The sequence below is a fragment of the Mustelus asterias genome, chromosome 12, assembly GCF_964213995.1.
Source record: "Mustelus asterias chromosome 12, sMusAst1.hap1.1, whole genome shotgun sequence".
NCBI lineage: Eukaryota > Metazoa > Chordata > Chondrichthyes > Carcharhiniformes > Triakidae > Mustelus > Mustelus asterias.
Genome location: NC_135812.1, coordinates 99830000 through 99856188, shown reverse-complemented (window position 1 = coordinate 99856188; position 26189 = coordinate 99830000). Strand labels below are relative to the sequence as shown.

Sequence of the window (26189 nt, the reverse complement as noted above, 5' to 3'; positions counted from 1 at the left end):
AGGGAATATTCACAGTAACTTCATTGCAGCATTAATGTAAGCCTACTGGTGACATTAATAAATAAACTTATCTGTGGAGCATTTCCAACATTTTCAGTCAATTCTTTTCCCCTCAGCTTTCACGCATCTGCAGTATTTTACATTTCGATAATGGGACTCCAATTGGGACCAAATGACTAATTATACAATTGTGGTCATTATTTAATTGGAGAAATGTGCACAAGTGTTGAAGGTATATATTTACGAGCTTTCAAAATCAGCTAGGTTCAGCAAGGCCTTAATTAGCTTAAATAATGACTGGGAGGGATTCTCAGTGACTCCTATGAAAAGATATAAACAGTGTTGATGAGCTGCAATGTCAATTTCACTGTAAAGCATGTATTTCACTAAAAATATCTCAACAAATAAAAATTCAGAAATGTCAAATATGGTTTCTACACGTTACATAATGGCCTGCATTCTGCTGTATTAATAATGGTCAAGGGCTTTTATATTATTACATGGTTAAATTGACAGTTATCTCTGCTGTCCAAATCAGCAGTTAAATACAGAAATCCAGATGTTTCTATCAATGAAATTCTGAACCCCCCACGGGCTGCGCTATTGCAGTCTTCACCAGTGGAATCTGCAACTCAAATGGCACGTGATATTAATAGAAAGCGGCCCCTGCAGTACAGAGTAAATATATTACCTTATTAAAAAGTAACTGTCAAAGCACAAGATCATCCAAGAATCCATTACAATTGCAAATGAGCCCATTAAAGAGAACTGCGTCGCCTTCAACTGGGTAATTGCAACAACAACAAAACAAATCCATACTCTGGTACATAAAATAGACTTGATAATCCGTTAGTAATAATCAGTGTTTAAACAGGAGCTAAAATCGGCACGGAGGTTAAACAATGCATCCCGTTCTCCAGTACCTATGAAGGGTCTTGCTTTGTGACCAGCAAGCATTTCTCAAACACCTCGACAAACTAAAGATAGCTCACAAACAGCCAAATTAAGTAACTTAACAGGTTCTTTTTGTGCAAATGTTCAGCACAAAGTTATGATCTCAATCGCGACAAGTGATCTTTTTAAAAATGGAATCCAAAATCCCAGTTATTTACTGAAATAATCAAGGCATAGATTCCATGATTTAAAACAAAAGAGTCTTTACTATAGAAGAGTCAAAAAAACAAAGGCTAAGCACCATCTTGGGTAACAACCTATACTCTAAAACGCTGGATCAACACACGTGAAACATGGATTAACAGGCAAATTGCAGTCGGTTATAAACCATAAAGTATACATTACCCATCAATAATCAATTATCCATCAATAATACAACTAACACTGATCTTATGGTAAAAGCAAATGACTGCAGATGCTGGGATCTGAAATCAAAAAAGAGAAAATGCTGGAAAATCTCAGCAGGTCTGGCAGCATCTGTAAGGAGAGAAAAGAACTGATGTTTTGAGTCCAGGTGACCCTTTGTCAAAGCTAATCTTATGAATTGGCTGGATACTATCCTGAGTAAGTCCAGCAGTGATGTCTTGGAACTCAGATGATTGGCCTCACATAATCACAACCACCTTCCTTTGTGCTCTGTATGACTCCAACCAAAGCAATGTTTTCCCCGATTCAATTTTGCCAGAGTTCCTTAATGCCCCAGATAGACAAATGCTATATTAATGTCAATGGCAGTCACACTCAGCACTTTTAAAACATTTGGCCTTGCTTTTCACATTTCAAGTTCCCACTTTTTAAAATCCACCTCTACAAGGTTTTTATGCTCACCTGATCTAATACCACCTCATAGAACATAGAAAGCCACAGCACAAACAGGCCCTTCGGCCCACAAGTTGCGCTGATCATATCCCTACCTCTAGGCCTATCTATAGCCCTCAATCCCATTAAATCCCATGTACTCATCCAGAAGTCTCTTAAAAGACCCCAACGAGTTTGCCTCCACCACCACCGACGTCAGCCGATTCCACTCACCCACCACCCTCTGAGTGAAAAACTTACCCCTGACATCTCCTCTGTACCTACCCCCCAGCACCTTAAACCTGTCTCCTCTCGTAGCAACCATTTCAGCCCTTGGAAATAGCCTCTGAGAGTCTACCCTATCCAGACCTCATATGGCTTGGTGCCAAATTCTGTTTAACAACAGGGTGGCATGGTGGTTAGCATCGCTGCCACACAGCGTCAGGGAACCCGGTTACGGCCTCGGGTGACCGTGTGGAGTTTGCACGTTCTCGTTACTGTGTGGGTTTCCTCCGGTTTCCTCCCACAGTGTAAATAGGTGCAGGTTAGGTTCAATGCAAAAATTGCCCCTTAGTGTTCAAAGATGTGTCGGTTAGCTGGATTATCCCTGACTAAAGCCAAACCAAGCGCCAGTAAGGTTACTGCTGTGTCAGTGCCACATGATAGCACTACTACACTTTCCATTACTTTGCCAATAATCGAGAAGTGATTACTGGACAGTAATTGGCCAGATTGGACTTGTCCTCCTTTTTGGTGGATAGGACATACCTGGCTAATTTTCCACATTGCCAGGTAGATGCCAGTGTTGTAGATGTACTGGAACAGATTGGCTAGGAGCCTGGCTGGTTCTGGAGCACATCTTCAGAATTATTACCGGGATGTTTACAAGGCCTTTAACATTTGCAGTGCCCAATATAATCAACAACTAGGGTAACGAATTCCAAAGATATGCAATCCTGAGTGAAGATATTTCTCATCTCAGTCCTGAATGGCTAATGCCTTATTTTTAGAATGTGATCCGGTAGTTTCAGGCGCTCCAGGCTATGGAAACTGCCTCTCAGGAATTACCCTTAAGAAATTTATACATTTCACTGAAATTCATCTTACATTCTTCTAAACTCAAGAATGTAGGTATGTTCCACGAGAAAGAGGATAGAACATTCCGTGTTTTCTTAAATAACAAAGAATGTCAATATAGTAAAATGTTTTGCAGAACCAGAAGATCAATGGTTACAATTATCAGCTTAGGAAGCCAAGCGTGCAACAAGAGATTAACTTCATAACTTATCCTGCAAATCGACATTCAGTACATAGTCTATTAAAGCAAATAAAAGTACTGATTCTACAAATATTGTTCCCAGAACAAATACAAAATAAAAATGGCTACCATCAGTCCCATAAGAATTTAATTGGATTAACCAGATGGACTGCATTCCTGTAGGTAGCCGTGATGTGGAGATGCCGGCGTTGGACAGGGGTAAACACAGTCTCAAAACACCAGGTTAAAGTCCAACAGGTTTATTTGGTAGCACAAGCCACTAGCTTTCAGAGCGCTGCCCCTTCATCAGGTGAATGGGAGTTCTATCCTGCATCGGGAGACCATGCAGACGCTACGACAACGGATGAATGAACACCGCTCGACAATCACCAGGCAAGAGTGTTCTCTTCCTGTTGGGGAGCACTTCAGCGGTCACGGGCATTCGGCCTCTGATCTTTGAGTAAACGTTCTCCAAGGCGGCCTTCACGACACACGACAGCGCAGAGTCGCTGAGCAGAGACTGGTAGCCAAGTTCCGCACACGAGGACGGCCTCAACCGGGATCTTGGGTTCATGTCACACTATCTGTAACCCCCACGACTTGCCTGGGCTTGCAAAATCTCACTAACTGTCCTGGCTGGAGACAATACACATCTCTTTAACCTGTGCTTAACCCTCTCTCCACTCACATTGTCTGTACCTTTAAGACTTGATTACCTGTAAAGACTCGCATTCCAACCATTATTTTGTAAATTGAGTTTGTGTCTATATATGCCCTGTTTGTGAACAGAACTCCCACTCACCTAATGAAGGGGCAGCGCTCCGAAAGCTAGTGGCTTGTGCTACCAAATAAACTTGTTGGACTTTAACCTGGTGTTGTGAGACTTCTTCCTGTAGGTAGCCAACAAGTCAGAAAACCCACACATTGAACAGTATCATACAAGGACAACTTTAATGTTGTAAAATGTCCCAAGGCACTTCACAAGAGCATGATTAGAACCATAGATTCCATACAGTGCAGGTGGTCACCATTTGGCCCATTGTGTCAGCACCGGCTCTCCAAAAGAGTACCCCCCCACACACTTACCATAGCTAACCGACATATCTTTGGACACTAAGAGGCAACTGAGCATGGCCAATCCGACTAACCTGCGCATCTTTAGACTGTGGGAGGATACCGGAACGCCCGAAGGAAACCCACACAGAAACGAGGAGAACGTGCAAACTCCACACAGACAGTTGCCTGAGGCCAGAACCAGGTCACTGGCACTGTGTGGTAGCTGTGCCAACCACCATGCCACCCTGTTGTCAAACAGAACTTGGCACCCAGTTATATGAGGCAGTATTAGGACAGGTGAGCATAAAAACCTTGTTGCAGAGGTGGGTTTTAAAAAAGTGTGAACTTGAAATGTGAAACGCAAGACCAAATGTATTAAAAAATGAATGATCAATTCTAAGTCAATCTACGTAATCTTGTTCAACCTTGCAAGAATTAAAACTTATAAATGTTTATTCCTAAAGATGCTCAGAGACGAAGTTTGTAGGGGAGAACAATCCCTCATTAGCCACTTTGTAAAACATTTTCCATCATTTGATAAGTTGTCTATTACTGCAGTTGATTCTCTGTAATATTCCTATCAGAAAGGCAAGAGGAGTGAATGCTTGGGAACACGGATAACCAAAGATGATCAAACCTTGCTTAAACATAAAGTTTCACAAATGACATTATGCAGGGTAAGAACTATAAATAATTGTTAGCAGTTACATCATTCACACCAATTACAAACAATCTGCTGCTGCAAACCCAGGCACGAAATTCACTGTGTTGCTTTTCTTAAAAAAGGAATATTCCATATTCAATGATAAACATGTTGCTGTTAAATTATCCAAGGAAAGATTCAACATAAAATAACCCACGGCCAGAGATTTTCTTGATGGACTGTTGTAAATCAGCTCCTTGAAAAGCTACGTGTTCACGGTAGCCGACTGAATTGTAAATTGACACGTCAAAAATTTTCTCCCACTAACACAATTTTACATATTAACGGCATAGCTTCTGTAATTGTGGTGGCAGCAAAACCGACATCCTCTGCTGTATTAACGTGCGCAAAGGTAGCCTAGATGAGGAGTTCATAGCCAGAAATTGCTGCAAAATCTCAGCAAGTCTGACAGCATCCGTGGAGAGAGAATAGAGCCAATGTTTCAAGTTAGGAGAAGGGTCATCCTGACTCAAAATGTTAACTCTATTCTCTCTCCACAAATGCTGTCAGATCTGCTCCGATTTCTCTTTTTGTTTCAGATTCCAGCATCTGCAGTATTTTATTTTTATCTGAGAAGTTCATTGAATGTTTTCAGATTAATTTCTTAGAACAACACATTCTGGAGCCAGCCATACTAGACATGGTAGTATGCAACAAGATGGGATTAATTGATAACCTCATAATGAAGGCATCCTTGGGCAACAGTGATCATAATATGATTGAATTTTACGTTCAGTTTGAGGGAGAGAAGAGTGGGTCCAAGACCAGTATTTTGAAATCAAATCAAGGCAATTGTGTGTGAATGAAGGCAGAGCTAGCTAAAATGAGCTGGCAAATGAGGTTAAGAGATAGGTCAACAGAGATGCAGTAGCAGATATTTAAAGGAATATTTCAGGATAAACCAAATGGGTACATTCCAACAAGGAAGAAAAATTCCAAGGAAGGACCCGGCATTGTGTTCAACTAAAAAAGTTAAAGACAGTACCAAACTTAAAGATAAAGGGCACAATTGCACAAAGATGAATGGCAGTTCAGAAGGTTGGACAGAATGTATATAAAAAAGCAAAGAATGACAAAGATTTATAAGGAGGGAAAAGTTAGAATATGAGATAAAGATAACTAGAAAAATAAAGATGGATAGTAAGGGTTTCTATTGATACTTAATGAAGAAAAGGGTTCACAAAGTGAGCATTCATCCTATAGAAAGTGATCTTGGGAATTAATAATGGAAAATAAGGAGAGGCAGATGAATTGAACCAGTATTTTGTATCATTCTTAATTATAGGGAATACAACTAACATCACAGAAGTAACAGTAAACCAGAAATTGGAAGGGAGGGGGAAATCAGGGATTTTACAATTACCAGGGAAGTGGTACTTGGTAAATTGTTGGAGTTGTGGGCATTAAATCCCCAGGTCCTGATGGACTGCATCCCAGGGTCTTAAAAAGAAGCGGGCAGTGAGATGAAAATAAATTACTGCGGATGATGAAATCTGAAACCAAAAGCATCCGTAAGGAGAGAAACGTCAGCTCTTTTCTCTCCTCACAGATGCTGCCAGACCTGCTGCGATTTTCCAGCATTTTCTCTTTTGGCTTTGGAGATCGTCGATGTGTTGGTTTTAATTTTCCAAAATTCCCTGGATTCAGGAAAAGTGTAATTAGATTGGAAAATAGCAATTATAAGGCCTTATTCAAGGAGAGAGAGATAGACAGGTACATAGAGAGAGAGAGAGAGAAGAAAACTATTGGCCAGTGAGCTTAACATCTGTCATCGAGAATAGACATTATGGCCAGACACTTTGAGAAATTCAAGGCAATCAAACAGAACCAGCATAGTTTTGTGAAAGGGAATCATGTTTAACCAATTTAGTGGAGTTCCTGGAAAAAGTCATGCATGTTGAGGGTGTACCGTACTTTGATTTCCAGAAGGCATTTGAAAAGGTGCCATCAAAGGATATTGCAGAAAATAAACCTCATGGTATAGGGGGTAACATATTGACATGGATAAAAGATTGGCTAGCTAATAGGAAGCAGAAGGTAGCCACAAATGTATTTTTTTCCAGCTGGCAGGATGTAATGAGTGGTGTGCCACAGGGGACCTCAATTGTTTACAATTTATATAAATAACTTGGATGAAGGGATTAATGGCAATGGTTGATAAATATGCTGATACAAGGATCGGTAGGAAAGTGAGTCAGCAATGTGGTAAATTGTCTATTTAAACAGGGAAGAATAAAAAAACTAACAGTATTATCTAAACCAGTGGTTCCCAAAGGGTGCGGCGTGCCACACTGGTGCGGCGAGAAGATTCAAGGACATGGTTTAAACAAGCATTGTTTTATACTTTCTGGATGTCCCATGATCATATTATAAAGTAGTTGTGTTCTATGTTATGAATCAAGCACTGCTCGGAGTTGTTTTTGAACGCATTTCTTATCAATAACAAATTTGGTGTGGCGCGAGCAAATTTTTATTCCGAAAGTGCGGCCCAGTGGAAAAAGTTTGGGAACCACTGATCTAAACGAGGCGCAATTACAGAGCTCAGATTCAGAGGAATTTGGGTGTCCGACTGCATGAAGCACAAAAGGCTAGCACGCTGGTACAGCAAGTACATAGGAAACCTCATACAATATTGTTGTTTATTGCTAAGGGAATTGAATGTAAAAGTAGGGAGGTTATGCTTCACTTGTCCTGGACGCTGGTGAGACCACATTTGGAGTAGTGTGTGTTGTACTCGTCTCCTTATTTAAGGAGGCAGCTCAGAGAAGGTTAACCAGACTCATACCAGGAACAAGGTGTTGAAAGGCTACCGGAGGAGGCAGGAGGTTGCAGTCAGATCTTATTGAATGGCGGAGCAGGCTCGAAGGACCGAATGGCCTACTCCTGTTCCTAATTTGTATGTTCGTCTGCAGTTAAATACGGAAATCCATAGACAGCTGAGAGTGATTCCTTCATCTTCCACAAGGTCCATTGTTGAATTCTTCACAGATGGAAATCTTAGTAATCAACTGACTGGACGTGAACTTGCACTTTTAACATTGCCCATCTTGCTGCAAGAACTCTTAAAATCACTGCAACTTCTTGCATGAAGGGTAACTGGATGATTTATGGAGTACAACGCATAATTGGTAAACAACCTGTGACTCTGAAAAATTACTACTATGCCTGTGGAATGTCAATTTCCCCATATGATAATAAAAATTCCATAACTAATGATACATCAACTTCTCCCTTAACCCTTTGTAACTTCCTGGCTTTCTCTCCCTCAAATAATTCCTCAGTGTGATTGCTTGTTTAGCCTGTTTGATGACAGCGCTGCTGCTGGACTCTAGAAATGCCCCATCAAGGATGCCAGAATGAAATGATTAGGAGAGGTGAAATGCAATGCACAGATTCCTTCAGGGTTTGCGGTGAGCACCATCGCTTTGCTGATGACTGCAAAATTCAGTCATTAAGTCATGTAAACTCAGCTCACTTTTCTTGACAGAATCTTTCTGGCCTGGCAAACACAAAGCTAACCCTGTAATTGCCCTGGGCAGATTCTTTAAACGCATTTCAGTCAATAATTAAATCTCTGTAGATAAATCCTGCAATCGTCACTTGGTTCAAGGGCCTCCAAAATGTTGTGCGTGCAGGTGGACTTGTACTTACGCAGACACAGTGTCATCACAGATAAGTACTGTTACAGTGGGTGGAAAAAATGGACAACACAAGTGGAAACAGGCAAGGATCAAATTAAAAATGATGAGTTTTAAAGGAGTCAGTGCACAAAATGTTGGACTAATACAGAGCTGTAATCAACCAAGTCAATAGAATGTTGAATCATGTCGTCAAAACAATTGAATGCAAGCCTGTGAAAATCTTAATAAAACAATATTTCACTGGCAAACCACAGCTAAATTACTTTTTTAAATTCTGCCCAGTGAGCTACAGGACATGAGCAGTGTAGAAGACAACCACAAGCCTGGTCTCCATTCAGAGAAAGACTGGAGAAACCTGGGCAGTATTTTTTTAAAAATTCATTTTACGGGATGTGGGCATCACTGGCTGGGCCAGCATTTATTGCCTTTCCCTCACTGACCTCCATTTCAGAGGGCATTTGAGAGTCAACCACATTGATGTGGGTCATGTAGGCCAGCCCAGGTAAGGATGACAGATTTCTTTCCCTAAAGGACATGAGTGAAACAGATGGGTTTTTACAACAATTGACAATGGCTTCATGGTCATCATCAGATTTTTAATTTCAATTTTTTATTGAATGTCAAATTTCACCATCTGCCATGGTGGGATTTGAACTCTGGTCCCCAGAGCATTACCCTGGGTCTACTGGATTACTAGTCCAGTGACAGTACCATTACACCACCGCCTCTCCTTTATTTGTTAATTGTCCATAATGCATCAAATTTCTAAAGACAAAGTATTCACTTTAACATTATACTCTGGCAGCTGGCACAGGAAGTTCTACTATGGTGTGATGGGTTTACAAATCTTCACATATCTTCTGAGATCTCATTTGGGCTATTGCAGAAAAATACAAGCAGAAACAACCCAAATCCTACTAAATTCTCAGAGGGCAAAAAGCTGGCAAAAAGTCAACCCAGGAAGCTCATACAATGCTTACCAGATGAACACACAACATAATTCGCAAAAGTTAAGCATAGTTGACCCATCCACCTTTTGGAATGAAGATTAATGCACATGACTGAGTAACTTTGTGGCAGAGATATCCTAAAAATAATCTTTGCAACAGTTGTACTGATTTCTGGAAATACAGGAAGGGACATTGGAGGAAAACGGAGCACCCGGAGGAAACCCATGCAGATACAGGGAGAATGTGCAAACACCATGCAGTCACCCAAGGCTGGAATCAAGCCTTATTCCCTGGTACTGTGAGGCACCAATGCCACCGTGCCGCCCCTACAAGTTTGTAATAAAGGAAGCTTAATAAAAAGTTAGTTAATTTATTAGTCACAAGTAAGGCTTACACTAACACTGCAATGAAGTTACTGTGAAATTCCCTTAGTCGCCACAGTCCAGCGCCTGTTCGGGTCAATGCACCTAACCAGCACGTCTTTCAGTATGTGGGGGGAAACCGGAGCACCCAGAGGAAACCCACGCAGACACGGGGAGAATCACACAGACAGTGACCCAAGCCAGGAATCGAACCCGGGTGTCTGGCACTGTGAAGCAGCAGTGCTAACCACTGTGCTACCGTGCCGCCCCTAACGTAACCAAACATTACTAACTTGGGTAATTTTGGAGATTGTGCATAGCAACAATTGTACTGATTAGGTCCCGGCTAATTCGGAGTTCCTTTGATACATTTAAACTGTATTTGTAACTTCAGATATTAATTCAGTCAGTTATTTACTTGAGCACTTGGGAGTAATCTTATTAATATTAACATCTTGCCAATTGTATTATTTGCTTACAAAGAAATGTTAGCTCATGATTTTTTTAGATTTTGACAAGGAGCAATCTCACTCCACAGCTTATTTCATCCTCATGGGAGGCTGGCGGTATAAATTCAATATAATTTAGGCTGGTTGGAGTTCAAATATGCCACGTTGGAGCATCTTGTTCTCTCCTATATGCGGATGATAAATTCAAAGTTAATTCTTTGGTTAGAAGTTATGGCAAAGAGATTTAGGATTGATTTGGTGTCCTTTGACTATTATTCCTTCCAAGGTTAATTGGATTACCAGTCCCATTGTTCTTGCAACCAAAACAAGAGACAAACTTGCCTGCAATACATTTGCATCAGAATTTATATTCAATAACAAAATCCAAATCTATTCCAAAGATTTTAAACTCTGCACGAAAAAATGTATAACAAGTCATGTAGAAAACGTACTGCGCATAAAATTTAATACAAAAGCAGCTGGTTTAAGCAGTCTGAACTTTCCTGTGTGGCTCAAGATAGCAAATTAGTGAAACCAAACCAGCTTTCACAGTACAAATAAGGGTTAACATTGAAATGGTTATAAGAATCTGACCTCTTGAGGATCTTCGATTTTAATCAGTGGCGACCATGCCTTTAGCTCCGAAGGCCCCAACACTCGAATTCCTTCCCTAAAACACTCCACCATTCTTCCCTGCTTTTGACCAGGCTTTTTGCCAATGGCCCTACCATCGCATGCGGCTTAGTGCACAATTGTTTGATAATAGTCTTGGGGAGATGGCCTGAGGAGATGGTATCATCACTAGACTTATCAATCCAGAAACTCAGCTAATGTTCTGGGGACCCAGGTTCAAATCTCGTCACGGCAGATGGTAGAATTTGAATTCAATAAAAAATACCTGGATTTAGGAATCTACTGATGACATTGTCGATTGTAGGAAAAACCCACCTGCTTCACTAATGTCCTTTGGGGAAGGAAATCTGCCGCCCTTACCTGGACTGGCCTACATGTGACTCCAGAGCCACAGCAATATGGTTGACTCTCAACTTCCTCGGGCAACTAGGGATGGGCAATAAATGCTGGCCCAGCTAATGACTACCATGTCCCACAAATGAATTTTAAAAATGTCCTGTGAAGCACCTTGGGAAGTTTAAGTACAAGGTGCCATATAAACAAAAGTTTTCATTGTTGTTGAGCTTGGAACATGACCTACAGGGCCAGAGGGAAAAAGAACAGGAGCAGGATGAACCTGTGCTAGCTCAAAATCAATGGCCCAAATGGCCTCCTTCCGCACAAACTGAATCTATGAACATCAATAAATATTGAAATTAATCCCAAAGTAGTTATTCACAAATAGTTATTGCTCGCTGAAATTACAGCAGTTATATTTATAAGTGAAGACTGAATGGAAGGGGGATATTTTATTTGCCACAACATTCCTTCGACATGACCTGTAATTTTGGCACTCCGAGCATACACCAAGAGTTGATTAAATGAAAGGGATGCAAGTTGGTGTTGAGGTGTTCAATACAAAACTTATTTGATTAATGCAATTACAGACTATTTAAAGCAGCCTGAAGAGATCTATAATAGAGTTCTTAGAAATCATTAAGCTTTTAGTATTTATATTGATTTCATTATGTTACAACAGAATTGTACAATAAAATTTGGTGCTGTCTAGCAGGTAATAGTCTAAAGCTAGAAGTGGTCTATAAGCATACTGTATTTCAACAGTAGGTTCCTTAACGACGATTAAAGTGCCTTAATTGCCAACCTATTTAAGAACGCTTCTTAATTCTACTCTATGTGTAAGGTATGAATTGTCATCCCTTCCATTAGACTCCTGCTGGGACATGATTCCTTATTCAAACTTCGACAGTCAACATTGCCAGGTTCACCACGGAATCAGACGGTCAAGGATTCAGGGCCCACTGTGCAGACTGTTGCACATCACCTATACTAACACTTTGGGGTTGTGATGTGCTGAGGGACTGCTACTGTTGGAGGTGATATCTTTGGAACAAGGTATATAATCAAGGTCCCTTCCACCTTTTCAGATGGATAAGAGCACATGGATAAAATAAACAGGAGGAGCCGGTCATATGGTCCATCCAGCCTGCTCTGCTATTTAATATAGTTGAATTCAAGGCTGAACTTTGGCTTCAACTTCACTTGCCCACCTGCTCCCAATATCCCTCCAGCAACCAGAGTATTTTGCTTTTATTTTAGCTAAAAGGGGGTTCTTGCCAGGTGATATTTAGGAGTTAGTAGTTGTGCGAATGGACAAGCAAGGTTTGGGGATTTACCCACAACAAACCCAGTAGTGACTAAGGTAATTGTTACATAGGTGTGGGGGTTGACCACAAGAATCAGAGGGGCAAACGTAGGTTATGGGTTTGGCGCAAGGAACCCCAAAATGAGTAGTGGTTTGGGATTTGCTGTAAGAAGTCCAGGGTTATCAATTTTAGATCAGTATTAGGACTCAAGAGGGGTGCTTTAAGAAAGTGAAAGCTGTCTTCACACTTAGCAGTAATTGTGGACTGGAAGAGAGAGAGAGAAAGCATTTAGCAAGCAGTTATGGAATTGTTAGACTGAGAAATTAGACATCTTAAAACTGCAAGGGTGTTTTTGTATGTATAGTAGAATTAAGCTCAGGTAGAATCTTCGAGTCAAGAGAATAAGTCCCAAGAGCTAAGAGAAGACCCATGAAGTCCTGGGATCCACAGGAAAACACAATAAGAAGTCTAACAACACCAGGTTAAAGTCCAACAGGTTTATTTGGTAGCAAAAGCTTTCGGAACAGGCTGTTACTTCGTCAGGTGGGTGGGCACAGGAAAGACAGTGAACGGTGCCATGCCTACTCATCTTTGTTGTCCAAAGAACATTGTTACTTTGCATTCTAAATTAGTGATTGCACTTTTTGCCAATAAGGTTATTCTCCGACAAAATTTTTTTACTCTGGAATTTAGTATACATTTCAAATCCTATTCGGAAGTAGGGCAAGATTTTCATCCTGTAAACAACAACCAGGGCAGCTATGTGATGGCAAGATCCAGCGAGGTGTTAGGAATGTCAGGTTTTGTAAACAGTTATACTTTAAACAGTCTGCTTAATTCCAATATAGTAATTGAGGGTCTGGATAATGGCTAATTAGCATTTAGAATACAAAGCCCATGTGAATCACATTGCCATAGGGATGGGCATTGAGAAGACAAGTGTAGGATCGAGTTGCAGGTTTCCCTAAAAATATCATTGAACATTGCAGACAGTGTCAGTCTGAAAGAAACTGAGACAGCAAAGAGCTAGAGGCAGCAAATCTCTATTGTTCACCAAGCAAGATAGGAATGGGAGCTCAAACTGAGATTGAAATGACCAAGTTTGTAAAGGTTTAAAAGGAGCTGGAAGATTCACCTAGCTTTGACCAACGAGAGATATCTCAAATTTGTCCCTCATCATGAAAGTTTGTGAAGAAGTTATCCAACTGGAAAAGGAAAATAAGAACTGAGAACAGCTTCGGACTGGTTCTTGGAGAATGAACTAATTAAGGGACAGAGTGAAGTGTAACTGCAGAGGGAAAGTTTCAGTCATTTTAAATGTCACATGAGGGATCTTTTCTTATAGTACAAGTTGTCAACTGAAATAGTGTTTAGTGAATAAAAGCAAAACATTGCAGATGCTGAAAATCTGCAATAAAAAGAGAAAATGCTGGAAAAACTCAGCAGGTTGGCAGCATCTGAGAGAGAAACAAAGTTAACATTTCATGTCCATATGACTTTTCAGAGCTGTTTAGTCAATATTGCTTGTGGTTTGTTTCTTATAATTAACGTCTTAAAACTTGAAATTATTGTTGCGAGATCCTTTGAGTCATTCACTAGAAGTTCACATTTCTTTTTAAAAAGTCAATGGTGTCTATTGGGATTGTAACAATATGGGATGCTGGGAAAATGATCTGTAGAGTTGGCAGATAACAACTAAGATAGGCAAGTGTGTTAGGGCTAAAGATGATGCTCAACTACTGCATGCATATCTCAACGTGTTGAGGAAATGGATGTGTGTTTAGATAATGATCTTTAACTTGTCAAAGTATAATACTGGTACATCAGACGGTCAAATACTAGATCTACATACACCAAAAAATAGTTAAAGCTGGTGGTGACAGGAAGATGCGGGATTAGAACGTTTCCTTCTCTTAAGGTTTGTTACTAACACTGTGAAACAGAATAATTCACTACAAAAGCTTACTTTTTTGTCTTTATAGCAAAATGAAGATTTTGCACAATGTGATCAGTCTAGTCTTGTCATATGGTGGAGAATACTGAGGGGCTTTGGAAAGAGTGCAAAGGAGAGACACAAGATTAATTCCCCACTTAAAACACATTTGTACTCCAAACAGGCTGAAAGAGTGAGGTCCATGAAGATAACCGTGAACCCAGAATAGATCTGATCCAGCTTCAAAAAAGGCAATTCGATTGTGTCTACCTGTACTAACTTTTTTTCAACTGGACAGATCAGTGAGGACCAAGGGTCATGCTTGCAAGTTATGCCAAGGGCAGATCTCCGTTGGATGTTGGGCAAGTCTTCTTTTCTCAGGTAAAAGGTGGAGCTATGGAACGGATTGCCAGCCTGCATGGTGAACACTGATTGATACTTCAAACAGAGGGCAGGACCCATTTCTCATGGGATGGATAAAAGCAAATGACTGCGGATGCTGGAATCTCAAACAAAAGCAGAAAATGCAGGTAATTTTTTTTGCAGGTCTCTCAGCTTCTGTGGAGAGAGAACAGAGCTAATGTTCTGAATCTGGGTTACTCTCCACCCAATCTGGGGTGGAGGTTACTTCATGTGAGTTAGGTGCGGTAAGATAAATCAAGGTCAATTTCAAGTCCTGGACAAGTACTGGTCACCTGGCTTTTTACCTAAATTTCACTACACTCGGGACATAGAACATTACAGTGCAGTACAGGCCCTTCGGCCCTTGATGTTGCGCCAACCTGTGAAACCAATCTAAAGCCCATCTAACCTACACTATTCCAATATCATCCATATGTTTATCCAATGACCATTTAAATGCCCTTAATGTTAGCGAGTCCACTACTGTTGCAGGCAGGGCATTCCATGCCCTTACTACTCTCTGAGTAAAGAACCTACCTCTGACATCTGTCCTATATCTATCACCCCTCAATTTAAAGCTATGTCCCCTCGTGCTAGCCATCACCATCCGAGGAAAAAGGCTCTCTGTCCACCCTATATAATCCTCTGATCATCTTATATGCCTCTATTAAGTCACCTCTTAACCTTCTTCTCTCTAACGAAAACAGCCTCAAGTCCCTCAGCCTTTCCTCATAAGACCTTCCCACCATACCAGGCAACATCCTGGTAAATCTCCTCTGCACCCTTTCCAATGCTTCCACATCCTTCCTATAATGCAGCGACTAGAACTGTACTCAATACTCCAAGTGCGGCCGCACCAGAGTTTTGTACAGCTGCAACATGACCTCATGGCTCCAAAACTCAATCCCTCTACCAATAAAAGCTAACACACCATACGCCTTCTTAACAACCCTATCAACCTGGGTGCCAACTTTCGGGGATCTATGCACATGGACACCGAGATCTCTCAGCTCATCCACACTACCAAGTATCTTACCATTAGCCCAGTACTCTGTATTCCTGTTACTCCTTCCAAAGTGAATCACCTCTCACTTTTCTGCATTGAACTCCATTTGCCACCTCTCAGCATAGGGACATTTCAAGACTCCAGGGATGAGTAAGGTGCTGATGTAATGTGATGCACAGATCATCAGAACTATCAGGGCCAGGGTAGCTGGTCTTTTTCTGCCCATCATTTTTACTCTGGAATTTACTATATAATTCTCACTATCAAAAGAAAAAGGAAAACAATTTCAACTACCTACAGAGGGGGGGGTGGCTGTAAATTTATTTGATGCAAACAACAGTAAAATATTGCGTCAGAACAATTAATACTTGCTCTCAAATTACTCAAGCAACTTGCTCAAATTTACATGATGCTCAATTCATCTGCAAGTTAATTATTCACCTCCCACCGTCTTTAGATTATTCATAAATAAGCCAATAAAATGTAGTAGTTGCTGTGAGTCATTCTAATGCTGAGCTTAATAGGTTATATTTTAAGTTAAGTAGCTAGGTGCATACAAACAATTGCTCAGATCATCTGAATCACATGCTATTTTCAAGGTGCATAGATTACAATTATTTCGGATGCCTGCTATCTTTGAGTGAGATGAGCAAAGGCAAAATTAAAATTAATTAATCTATTCGGTGTGAAAGTAATTTGCCTTCTTCACCGCTTGCTGCTCCTGCAGGCTTACCATCAGCGGCTGGTGTACAAGGACACCCAGGGGTCTCATTGCACATTTCTGTCCCTCAATCTATAGCCACAGATGTTAATCTGCCTTTCTGTTTTTGCTATCAAAGTGGATAACGTCACACCTGCTACGCATTTGCCCACTCACTCAACTTATTCAAATCACACTGAAGCATCTCTGCATCCTCCTTAAGCTCACCCTCTCACCTAGGCTTTGTCTCCTCTGCAAATTTGGAGATATTACATTTAGTTCCCTCATCTAAATCATTAATATATATATTGTGAATAGCTGGCATCCTAGCACTGATCACTGACCACTCGCCACCCACCGCCTGCCATTTGAAAAACGACGGATTTCTAATCCATCTCAACAGCCCCAATTCCATGCACTTTAATTTTGCATGCTAATTTCAAATGTGGGATCTTGTCGAAAGCCCAAATAAACCGTATCCACATTCCCTTCATCAACTCTACTAGTTACATCCTCAAATTCCAGTAGATTTGTCAAGCATGAATTCCCTTTCGTAAACGCATGCTGACTCAGTCCAATCCTGCCACGGTTTTCCAACTGCTCTGCTATTAAATCTTTTATGGTGGACTTTAGCATTTATAAAACTCAGGAACTCATGTTTCTTTTGAGAGCCTTTTCAACTTGTCCTGCCAGGTTTAAGTGTATGAATCGCTAGGTCGGCACAGTGGTTAGCACTTCTGCCTCTCAGCGCCAGGGACCTGGGTTCGATTCCCGGCTTGGGTCACTGTGCGGAGTCTGCACATTCCCTCCATGCCTGTGTGGGGTTTCCTCCAGGTGTTCCGATTTCCTCTCTCAGTCCAAAGATATGCAGGTTAGGTGCATTGACCGTGCTAAATTCTCCCTCAGTATACCCGAATAGATGCCAAGAGTGTGGCGACTAGGGGATTTTCACAATAAATTCATTGCAGTATTAATGTAAATCTACTTGTGACTAATAAATAGAAACTTTAAAACTTATGTCTTTTTGATTCTAAAGTGATTTTTAAAACTATTTAGTTTATATCACTTCCCTACATTCTAAATACATCACTTCACACATCCATGTGAAATCACTGTCTTCTCATTTCACAAGTCTATGTCCTCCTGAAGACTGCTATTATTCTCATCTTTTCCCATATATTAGTTTGGTGTCATCTGAAAACTTTGAAATTATACCCTTTTGTCCCCAAGTTCAGGTAATTAATATACATGAAAAAAGCCACGGTGTTAATACAGACCCCTGACGGACATCGCTTCACATTTAAAACAACTATACACCTTTATTCTCTGCTATCTGTTAACCAATTGAAGAAATTATCATGCATTCAGTGCTAAAGATTGTAGCATTGTTCAGTATTGTACTGCAGGACTATTAACCATGTGGTGCAGTGGGCCAGACATTGGACCACTGCTCAAATCCAGTCCAGAATGGTAGGATGAGATTAGATGTAAAGTTTAAAAGTCCAAAATTTAAAGTTTATTTATTAGTGTCTCAAGAAAGCTTACATTAACATTGCAATAAAGTTATTGTGAAAATCCCTTACTCGCCACACTCCGGCGCCTGTTCAGGTACACTGAGGGAGAATTTAGCATGGCCAATACACCTAACCAGCACATCTTTCGGACTGTGGGAGGGAACCGGAGCACCTGGAGGAAAGCCACGCAGAAACAGAGACTCCGCACAGACAGTGACCCAAGCCGGGAATCGAACCCGGGTCCCTGGCCCAGTGAGGCAGCAATGATAACCACTGTGCCACCGTGCAACCTGTGTAAGAGCATGCCGCCCATGTAAGGGCCCAGAGGTCAAATCCAACTTTTCTTGGCCACAGATTACAGCACAAACTGCAACTAATTTGGCTCTAATTAGCAATCTGACAGAGAAATAACACAAGATAGCTGGCATGGAAAGTGTGCACTGGTACAACAGGCACTGCTGGGTCAGGGTGGAGTGGAGGCTCTGCACCTGACGTAACAACACCAAGCTTGGCAGTGCTTGATGATGACTCAAAAGTGCATGAAAGATTTCCATTGCGCAGCACTAACACCCAGAGGCACACAATGTCCTGACAATCAATCACTTGCACCAATTTATGCATATTAGCTGGAATAGAATGAACAACAGATAAGCTCAGTTTAGCAAAGCCAAGAGGTAAGTCAAACTCTGTTCAAAGGCTTTTTTCACCAGTGTACAAATTGATTGACTACAGCACAAAATACGCTATCTTAAATTGCTTTTATGGTAATGAGATCTCAGAATTTAAACTTATTGATTTGATTGAAAATTTACCAATGTAAAAATTGATATCTTGAACTAATTCAGCCCTTTGCTAATATCACATTCCAAAGCTTTATGGCAGACGTATCAATCACAGCCAGAAGCAGCAAGAATTATATACTCTCACTACCCCATTGTAGTGAAGTGCCAATGCACAATTATGAAGCTAAATGTTATTAGTTTTCTATAATGCAGTCATGAAAGTAATTTCGATGCCAAAATAGCCTGAAACTGATCAATGGAAGGGACCTTTAAGACAACAGAATTGAAGTAACCTCTGAACTTGCAATCTATTAAAATCTATCCTAGGAGACAAATTGGAACGAAATCTTATTTCAACCACATAAAAAGCTATTATCTTCCATCGTGCAGTCTCAATTTACAAAACCTGGATATAGATGTTTCCATTCCATTCTAATTTTCTAGATCATTCTGGCGATCTGAAAATTAAGTCAGTTGCAAACCAAATAATACAAACCCACGATGGAAAGTAAGTGAAAGCATGCCTGAACACACACAAAGCACAACTTAAGTGAGCAGTGTCACAAACACACAATTTTACTTATCAACTTTTAATTTTGCACCATGATGTTAATGCTTTCACTTCACAAGCACACAGGGAGAAAGGGAAAAGTTCCTTTTTCCCCAATTTATCCTTCGTTTGTACACAATAATTTTTTTTATTTGTTAATGGGATGTGGGTGTCACTGGTTAGGCTGTTCCAAATTGCTTGAGAGGTGATGGCGAGCTGCCTTCTTAAACTGCTGCAGTCCATGAGTTGTAGGTGCAACCACAGTGCTGTTAGGGAGGGAGTTCCAGGACTTTGATCCAACGAGGGTGAAGAAACGGTGATATAGTTCTAAGTCAGGTAATTGTGCAAGTTGCAGGTGATGGTGGTCTCATGAATCCTTTGTTTTGTCTTGGATGGTGTCAAAAATTTCTTGTGTTGTTGGTGCCGCACCCATCCAAGCAAGTATCCCATCACACTCCTGATATGTGCCTTGTAGATGTACGTGAGTCACTCATCACAGAATTTCCAGCCTTTGACTTGCGCTTGTAGCCAGAGTCATTGCCTGGCACATGTGGCAAGAGTGTGACTTGCTACCTACCAGTCCAAGCTTGAATATTGTCCAGGTCCGGCCATATATGGACATAGACTGCCTCAGTATCTGAATCGCGAATGGCGTTGAACATTGTGGAGTCATCAGCGAACACCCCCACTTCTGACCTTATGATGGAGGGAAGGTCATTGAAGAAGCAGTTGAAGGTGGTTGGGATTTGGACAGTATCCTGAGGAACTCCCCCAGAGATGTCCCAGGACTGAGATGATTGACCTCCAATAATTACAGCCATCTTACGTTGTGTAGGTATCACTCCAACCAATGAAGAATTTCCCCTTAATTCCTATCGACTTCAGTTTTGCTAGGGCTCCTTGATATCACACTGAGTAAAATATGACCTTGATGTTGAGGGCAACCTCATCTTGAGTTCAGCTCTTTTGTCCATGTTTGGACCAAGGCTGGGGTGTGATCAGGAGCTGAGTGACCCTGGCAAAACCCAAACTGAGCACCAGTGAGCAGGTTATTGCTGAGTAAGTGACACTTGTTAGCACTGACAATGACATTTCTATCACTTTGTAGACTGATGGTTCATTGATTGATTCATCATTGTTCATTGCATGGGCTGGATTTCTCCTGCTTTTTTTGGACAGGACATACCTGGGCAATTTTCCACATTGCTGGGCAGGTGACAGTGTTGTAGCTGCACTGGAACAGCTTGGCTAGGATGTGGCTAGTTTTGGAGCACAAGTCTCCAATACATACCCAGAATGTCAGGGCTCATAGTCTTTGCTGTACCAGTGCCTTCAGCCGTTTCATGAAATGACATACAGTGAGTGGAATTGGCTAAAAACTGGTATCTGTGATGCTGTGGACTTCAGGGCCAGCAGAGATGCATCAGCCACTTGGCACTTCTGGCTGCAACTACTTCAGCCTTCTCTTTTGACGAATGTGTTGAGCTCCCCCCCACCATTGGGGGTGGGGATGCTTGTGGAGTCTCCTCCTCCTATTAGTTGCTTACGTTCCAGGATTTAGATCCAGCAGCAGTGAAGAAACGGTGATATACTTCAAAGTCAGAATAATGTGTGGCTTGAAGATGTTCCCATGCATCTGCTGCCCTTGTCGAAGGAAACTTGAGAGTTGCAGTGCATTTTGTATATGGCGTACACTGCTGCCACTGCATGTCCCTGGAGGAGGGTGTGAATATTTAAGGTGATGGATAAGCTGCTTATCAAGTCGGCTGCTTTGTCTTAAATGGCTTTGAGCTTCTCGAGTGTTGCTGGAGCTGCACGCATCCAGGTAAGTGGAGAGTATTCCATTACACTAATGACTTGTGCTTTGGGAAGCCCAAGGCTTTCTCGCTTCAGAATTCTCAGTCTCTGACCTGCTCTTGTAGGCACAGTATTTATATGGCTGATCTAGTTCAGTTTCTGGTCAATGGCAACCCCCAGGATATTGATAATGGGTGTTTCAGTGATGGTAATACCATTGAATGTGAAGTGGGACGGTCAAGATTCTCTCTTGTTGGAGGTGGTCATTGCCTTCCACTTGTTTGGTGCAAATTCTTTTTGCGACTTCTCAGCCCTAGCCAGATGCACGTAGACTTGGGCAGCTTCAGTATCTTAAGAATTGGCAACTGAGATACATACCAATCAAATTCTGCACATAAAAAAGTCTTTCACAATTCAAATTTGCGCTTAATGAATAAAAAAGAATCAATATTGCCCTGTCTTCCCATCCCCAAAGAATTTAGATAATGCAGCACTTACTGCAGTGGTCATTTTTGGATTGTGGGGAGGAAAAGACTTGACAAAAGCAAATCGTTGACTTGATACATTTAAATAATTCCTTGGAGAGAAATAAGAGATTGCAGGTCGACAAAAATAATACACAACTTACTTACTTTTCTATCAAGTCCAGCGTAACTCCAGGCACCAGTTTGGCACTCCTTTGCATACAGAACCTGCAAATAATAAACAGCAAACAACTAAGTGTATGTGGAGAGACAGGCTTTTAAAATGATAACTGCTTAATGGAGCCATATTATTACACCACACCCAAAATTTACATGATTATAACTTTTCATTTTTATAATCCTTGGAGAAAATAGCTTGTTTTAAAAGGAGGGAACCAGAGGAGACAAAAACATCTCATCAAAAAAACCCAGAGTTCAAAACAAAATACAATATGCATCAAAAAAGATTCACTCCTTCCGACTACAGTCTGAAACTATCGGGAGATGACCCGAAGTTAGCCTGAAAGGAGCCGTACAAGTTTCATTGCGCCTGGTCCAGCAACGTACAACCCACTGAAGGTTACACTCGCATTTCATTCCATATCACTTGCTTTTCGAAGTTGGCAGCTATACACATCGGAGACAACTTGTGATCATGTGTGTAATTAGAAATTATTTTTGCTGAGATTCACGTCGAGAAATATATTTGTAACATTGGAGAGGCCAAAGTGCAGTTCATTTCCAGGCGTGAAGTAGAAATTTCCTTGCTTTCAACTGGAATTGAAGGAACATATATGTTTTTTTTTAAAAAGGAACATGAACACCACATTAGAGATAATCTATAACAGATTGGTAACTTCCAAGAGCTTGGTTGTCAAACGATTCCCTGATGCTCCTTCCATCTGAAGCATTCTGACCATGTGATTCAATTCAGGTTCCCTTTTATTTTCTCTTTCATTCATTTCAAGTCTACGCGTTAGCTGATATTGAACAGCCAGGCAGTCTCATTACCGACCAAACTAAAGATTCAGGCCTACAACCGTCAGAATTCTCTTCTGCATATACGTGCCACAATTTTAGTTTATTTTTTTGTAGTCAAAATGAGGAATGTTACAGATGGTGCAGGGAACCTTCCAAATTCCAGGTACTGAAGATTTAGGAACTCAATCCTAAATTTGGGGATTTGGGAGAGTTTGTCTGCCCTAACCTCGAGCATTTTGTGTTACACACAGGCAACAAATTTCCATCTCCCGCACTAGAATTTGCAGCGGAGGGTATTTGGGTTTAAGTGCTCACTCATAACCTCCAGATCCAGAGCATTTAGGGTCAGACACTACAAGCAGAGACAACTCTGTCTTGAACAAGGCCAACAGGGGCAGAGGCTGGCTAACATTACCAAACAAAACACGTGACAAGTGACCCCCAGCAAGAGGAAGATACAACTAATTCAATTAGAGATGGGAAATAAATGCTGGAACTAAATGCTGGCCTCGACGGTGACCCCCACATCCCGTGAAAGAATAAAATAAACGATCGAGTCCACCTGAAAAAGCAAATGTTTGAACATTCAACCACAGACGCCATGGCAGCTGCCAAACAACCTCGAGTTTCAAGGGTGGCACAGCGGCAAGCACTGCTGCCTCACAGCCCCAGGGACCCGTGTTCGATTCCCGACTTGGGGAATTATATAATTATGGTTTGTTTTACTTCATCATTGATACAGATACTGTCCGGTGGCTCTAGAACAAGGGGGCATAACCTTAAGATCTGAGTCAGGACATCACAAGAGAAGTTAGGAAACATTTCTTCTTACCACGAGTTTTAGAAGTACAGAACACATGACGTTTCTAGGTACTAGCTCAAGTAATAATTTTAAAGTGGGGGGGGGGGGGATTGATAGACAAGTATATCAAAGAATCTGGAGGGTCTGGATGGGATTGTTGTCTGTGCAGGCTCAATGGGCCGAATAGCCTCCTTCTGCACTGTAGGGATTCTATGATTCTACTTAAGTAAAAGTGAAAAAGTTATTAACTAAAACACAGATACAAAGTTTAAAATGCAGATAAAGGAAAATAGGCACTTAAAGATGGAATTTCAAATCAGTGTGTGTAATACTGTTACAGGCCCTTTGTTTGATTTCCTTCTTTCCAAAGTGAGGGGGTTACAATCATTGAATCCTACAGTGCAAAAGGAGGCCATCTGGCCCATCGAGTCTGCACCGACCACAATCCCACCCCATAACCCCATGCATTTATCCTAGCTGGTCCCCCAGACACTAAGGGGCAATTCAGCATGGCCAATCCACCTAACCCGCACATCTTTGGACTGTGGGAGGAAGCCCAAGCACCCGGAGGAGCCCTGCTGGAGTGCAACTTGGAGACAGTACATACTGTTGCCACTGTGCTTCAGTGGTGAAAGGAGTGGGCATTGAAGGCACTGGATCAAGCGGGCTGCTTTGTCCTGGTGACATGAGTGTTTGGAGCACCACTCATCCAGTCAATTGGAGGGTATTCTATCACACTCCTGATTTATGCCTTGTAAATGGTGGATGGACTGAGGAGTCAGGAGTAGTCACAGTATTTATACAGCTGGTCTAGTTCACTTTCTGGTTAATGGTAACCTCCAGGGTGTTTAAAGTGAGTGATTCGGCAATGCTCATGTCATTGAATGTCAAGTGGAGATGGTTGGATTCTCTCTTGTAGGAGATGGGTTATGGCCTGGCACATGTGTGGCATGAATGCTACTTGCTATTTATCAGATTAAGCCTGAATGTTTCTCAGGTCTTGCTGCACATGGGGACAGACTACTTCAGTATCTAGGGAGCTTCAAGTTGAAAGAAGTGTGCAATTATCAGTGAATATCCCCATTCTGACCTTATGATGGAAGCAAGGTCATTGATAAGCAGCTGAAAGGTTGGACCAAGGACACTACTCTGAAAAACTCTTGCAGTGATGTCCTGGGACTGAGATGATTGACCTCCAACAATATCATTCCTTTGTGTTCCAACCAATACAGAGCCTTTCCATTGGATGCCATCATGTTTTTGGGAGGGCGATGTATTCCTCATGAATTCTGTGGTTACAGCACTTACAGACTGCTTGGACTTTTTTTTGGCAGAACAACAGTTGATTTCTTAATGCTTTGCTCTCCCTTTGCAAAGAACCCTATCTGATGATGTCTCAAGAGTTCTTCCTGGGGTCCCTGTCACAAAAGATGGCTCCTTACGCCCTCCCCTCAGGCAATTCAAAAAAACACCAGGATGGCCATGTTAACTTTCACCAAGTCATTTCTTCATCAGGCAAAAGCTTTATGCTGTGGTCCTTTGAAATCTCCTCCTGTCGCCTCAGAAGTAAAAGGATTTTTCACACCTTTTAGAAGTTTCAGTGCGCATCTCTGGAAAAGTCTTTGCATTTTAATGCCTTTGTAGCCAGTTCTCGAGATATACATCTGACAAGATTTAAACACCAAAAGGTGCCAAGCTGTCTTTTCATTTTGAAAAAGGCTTTTTTTGAAAACAGAAATTTACCTTTAAAACAGCTGTCCTTAAAATCTCTAATATCATAATGACACATTCATGACATCTTTGTTAGATTGCATCAATTCTCAAATGTTCACTACCAACCAGTGCCATGAGGCTACAGCAAACAAGGTATTAAGGTGTTGTGCTATTACTGTCCAAAATAAAACAATAAGCTCTATCCTGGCCTTGTACTTAAACAGGTTTATTTGGTATCATGAGCTTTTGGAGCACTGCTCCTTCATCGGGTGAGCGGCAACCACCTGATGAAAGAGCAGTGCTCCGAAAGCTCGTGATACCAAATAAACCTGCTGGACTTTAACGTGGTGTTGTGAGACTTCTTACTGTGCCCATCCCAGCCAGACACCAGCATCTCCACATCATGGCCTTGTATTTAAAACCTTGGGTTGAATTTTATACTGTGTTCAGTTTTGGCCCCCTCAGGTTGTTAATATATAGGCCTCGTTTTTTCAAAAATAAAAGTTAGGATTTGTTCATTCTTGTGCAATTTACTTTTTAATGCCATGATAAGTCTTATTACTGCCAAACAACTTCACCAGCACTGAAAATTAACAAGGCATGGATGGATATGTACTCCTTTCAATTATTGTAACTTTCACATTAAAATCAAATTAATTTTTGTTTTTTCTTCGTTTAACTCTCTCGGTTCCACTGGAGAAGAAGGTGGCACCGTGGTAATGTCACTGGACATTATGTCCACAGCCCCAGGCTAATGTTCCAGGGGCACACATTCAAATCTCTCCATGCCAGGTGGTGGAATTTAAATTCGATTAAAATAAAAATTCAACTAATTAATCAAAACAATTCTGGGCTGAAAGCCAGTGTCAGTAATAGTGACCATTAAACCATAACCCACTGTTGTAAAAACCTTACTGGTTTACTAATGGGAAGGAAATCTGCCGTCCTCACTTGCTCTGACCTGGCCTACATGTGACTCCAGATGCACAGCAATGGGGTTGACTGTTAACTGCCCTCAAAGAGCAATTAGAGATGGGCAAATGCTGGCATTGCCAGCGATGCCCACATTCCGTGTAAGAATAAATTTAAGTATCTCTC

At 41.3% G+C, this 26189-nt stretch overlaps 1 protein-coding gene across 3 annotated transcripts in view; it reads right to left on the bottom strand.

Annotated features, from left to right (window-relative positions):
- The window catches only part of rptor (regulatory associated protein of MTOR, complex 1), a 440065-nt gene that overhangs the window by 249898 nt on the left and 163978 nt on the right, over positions 1 to 26189 (bottom strand). For all 3 annotated transcript variants that reach the window (XR_013499184.1, XM_078225712.1, XM_078225713.1), the window contains exon 7: positions 21764 to 21823. Coding sequence is in view for 2 of the 3 variants with exons in the window: in XM_078225712.1 (XP_078081838.1) it covers positions 21764 to 21823 (60 nt within the window). In the remaining variant the exon portion in view is untranslated. The remainder of the gene's footprint in view (positions 1 to 21763; positions 21824 to 26189) is intronic.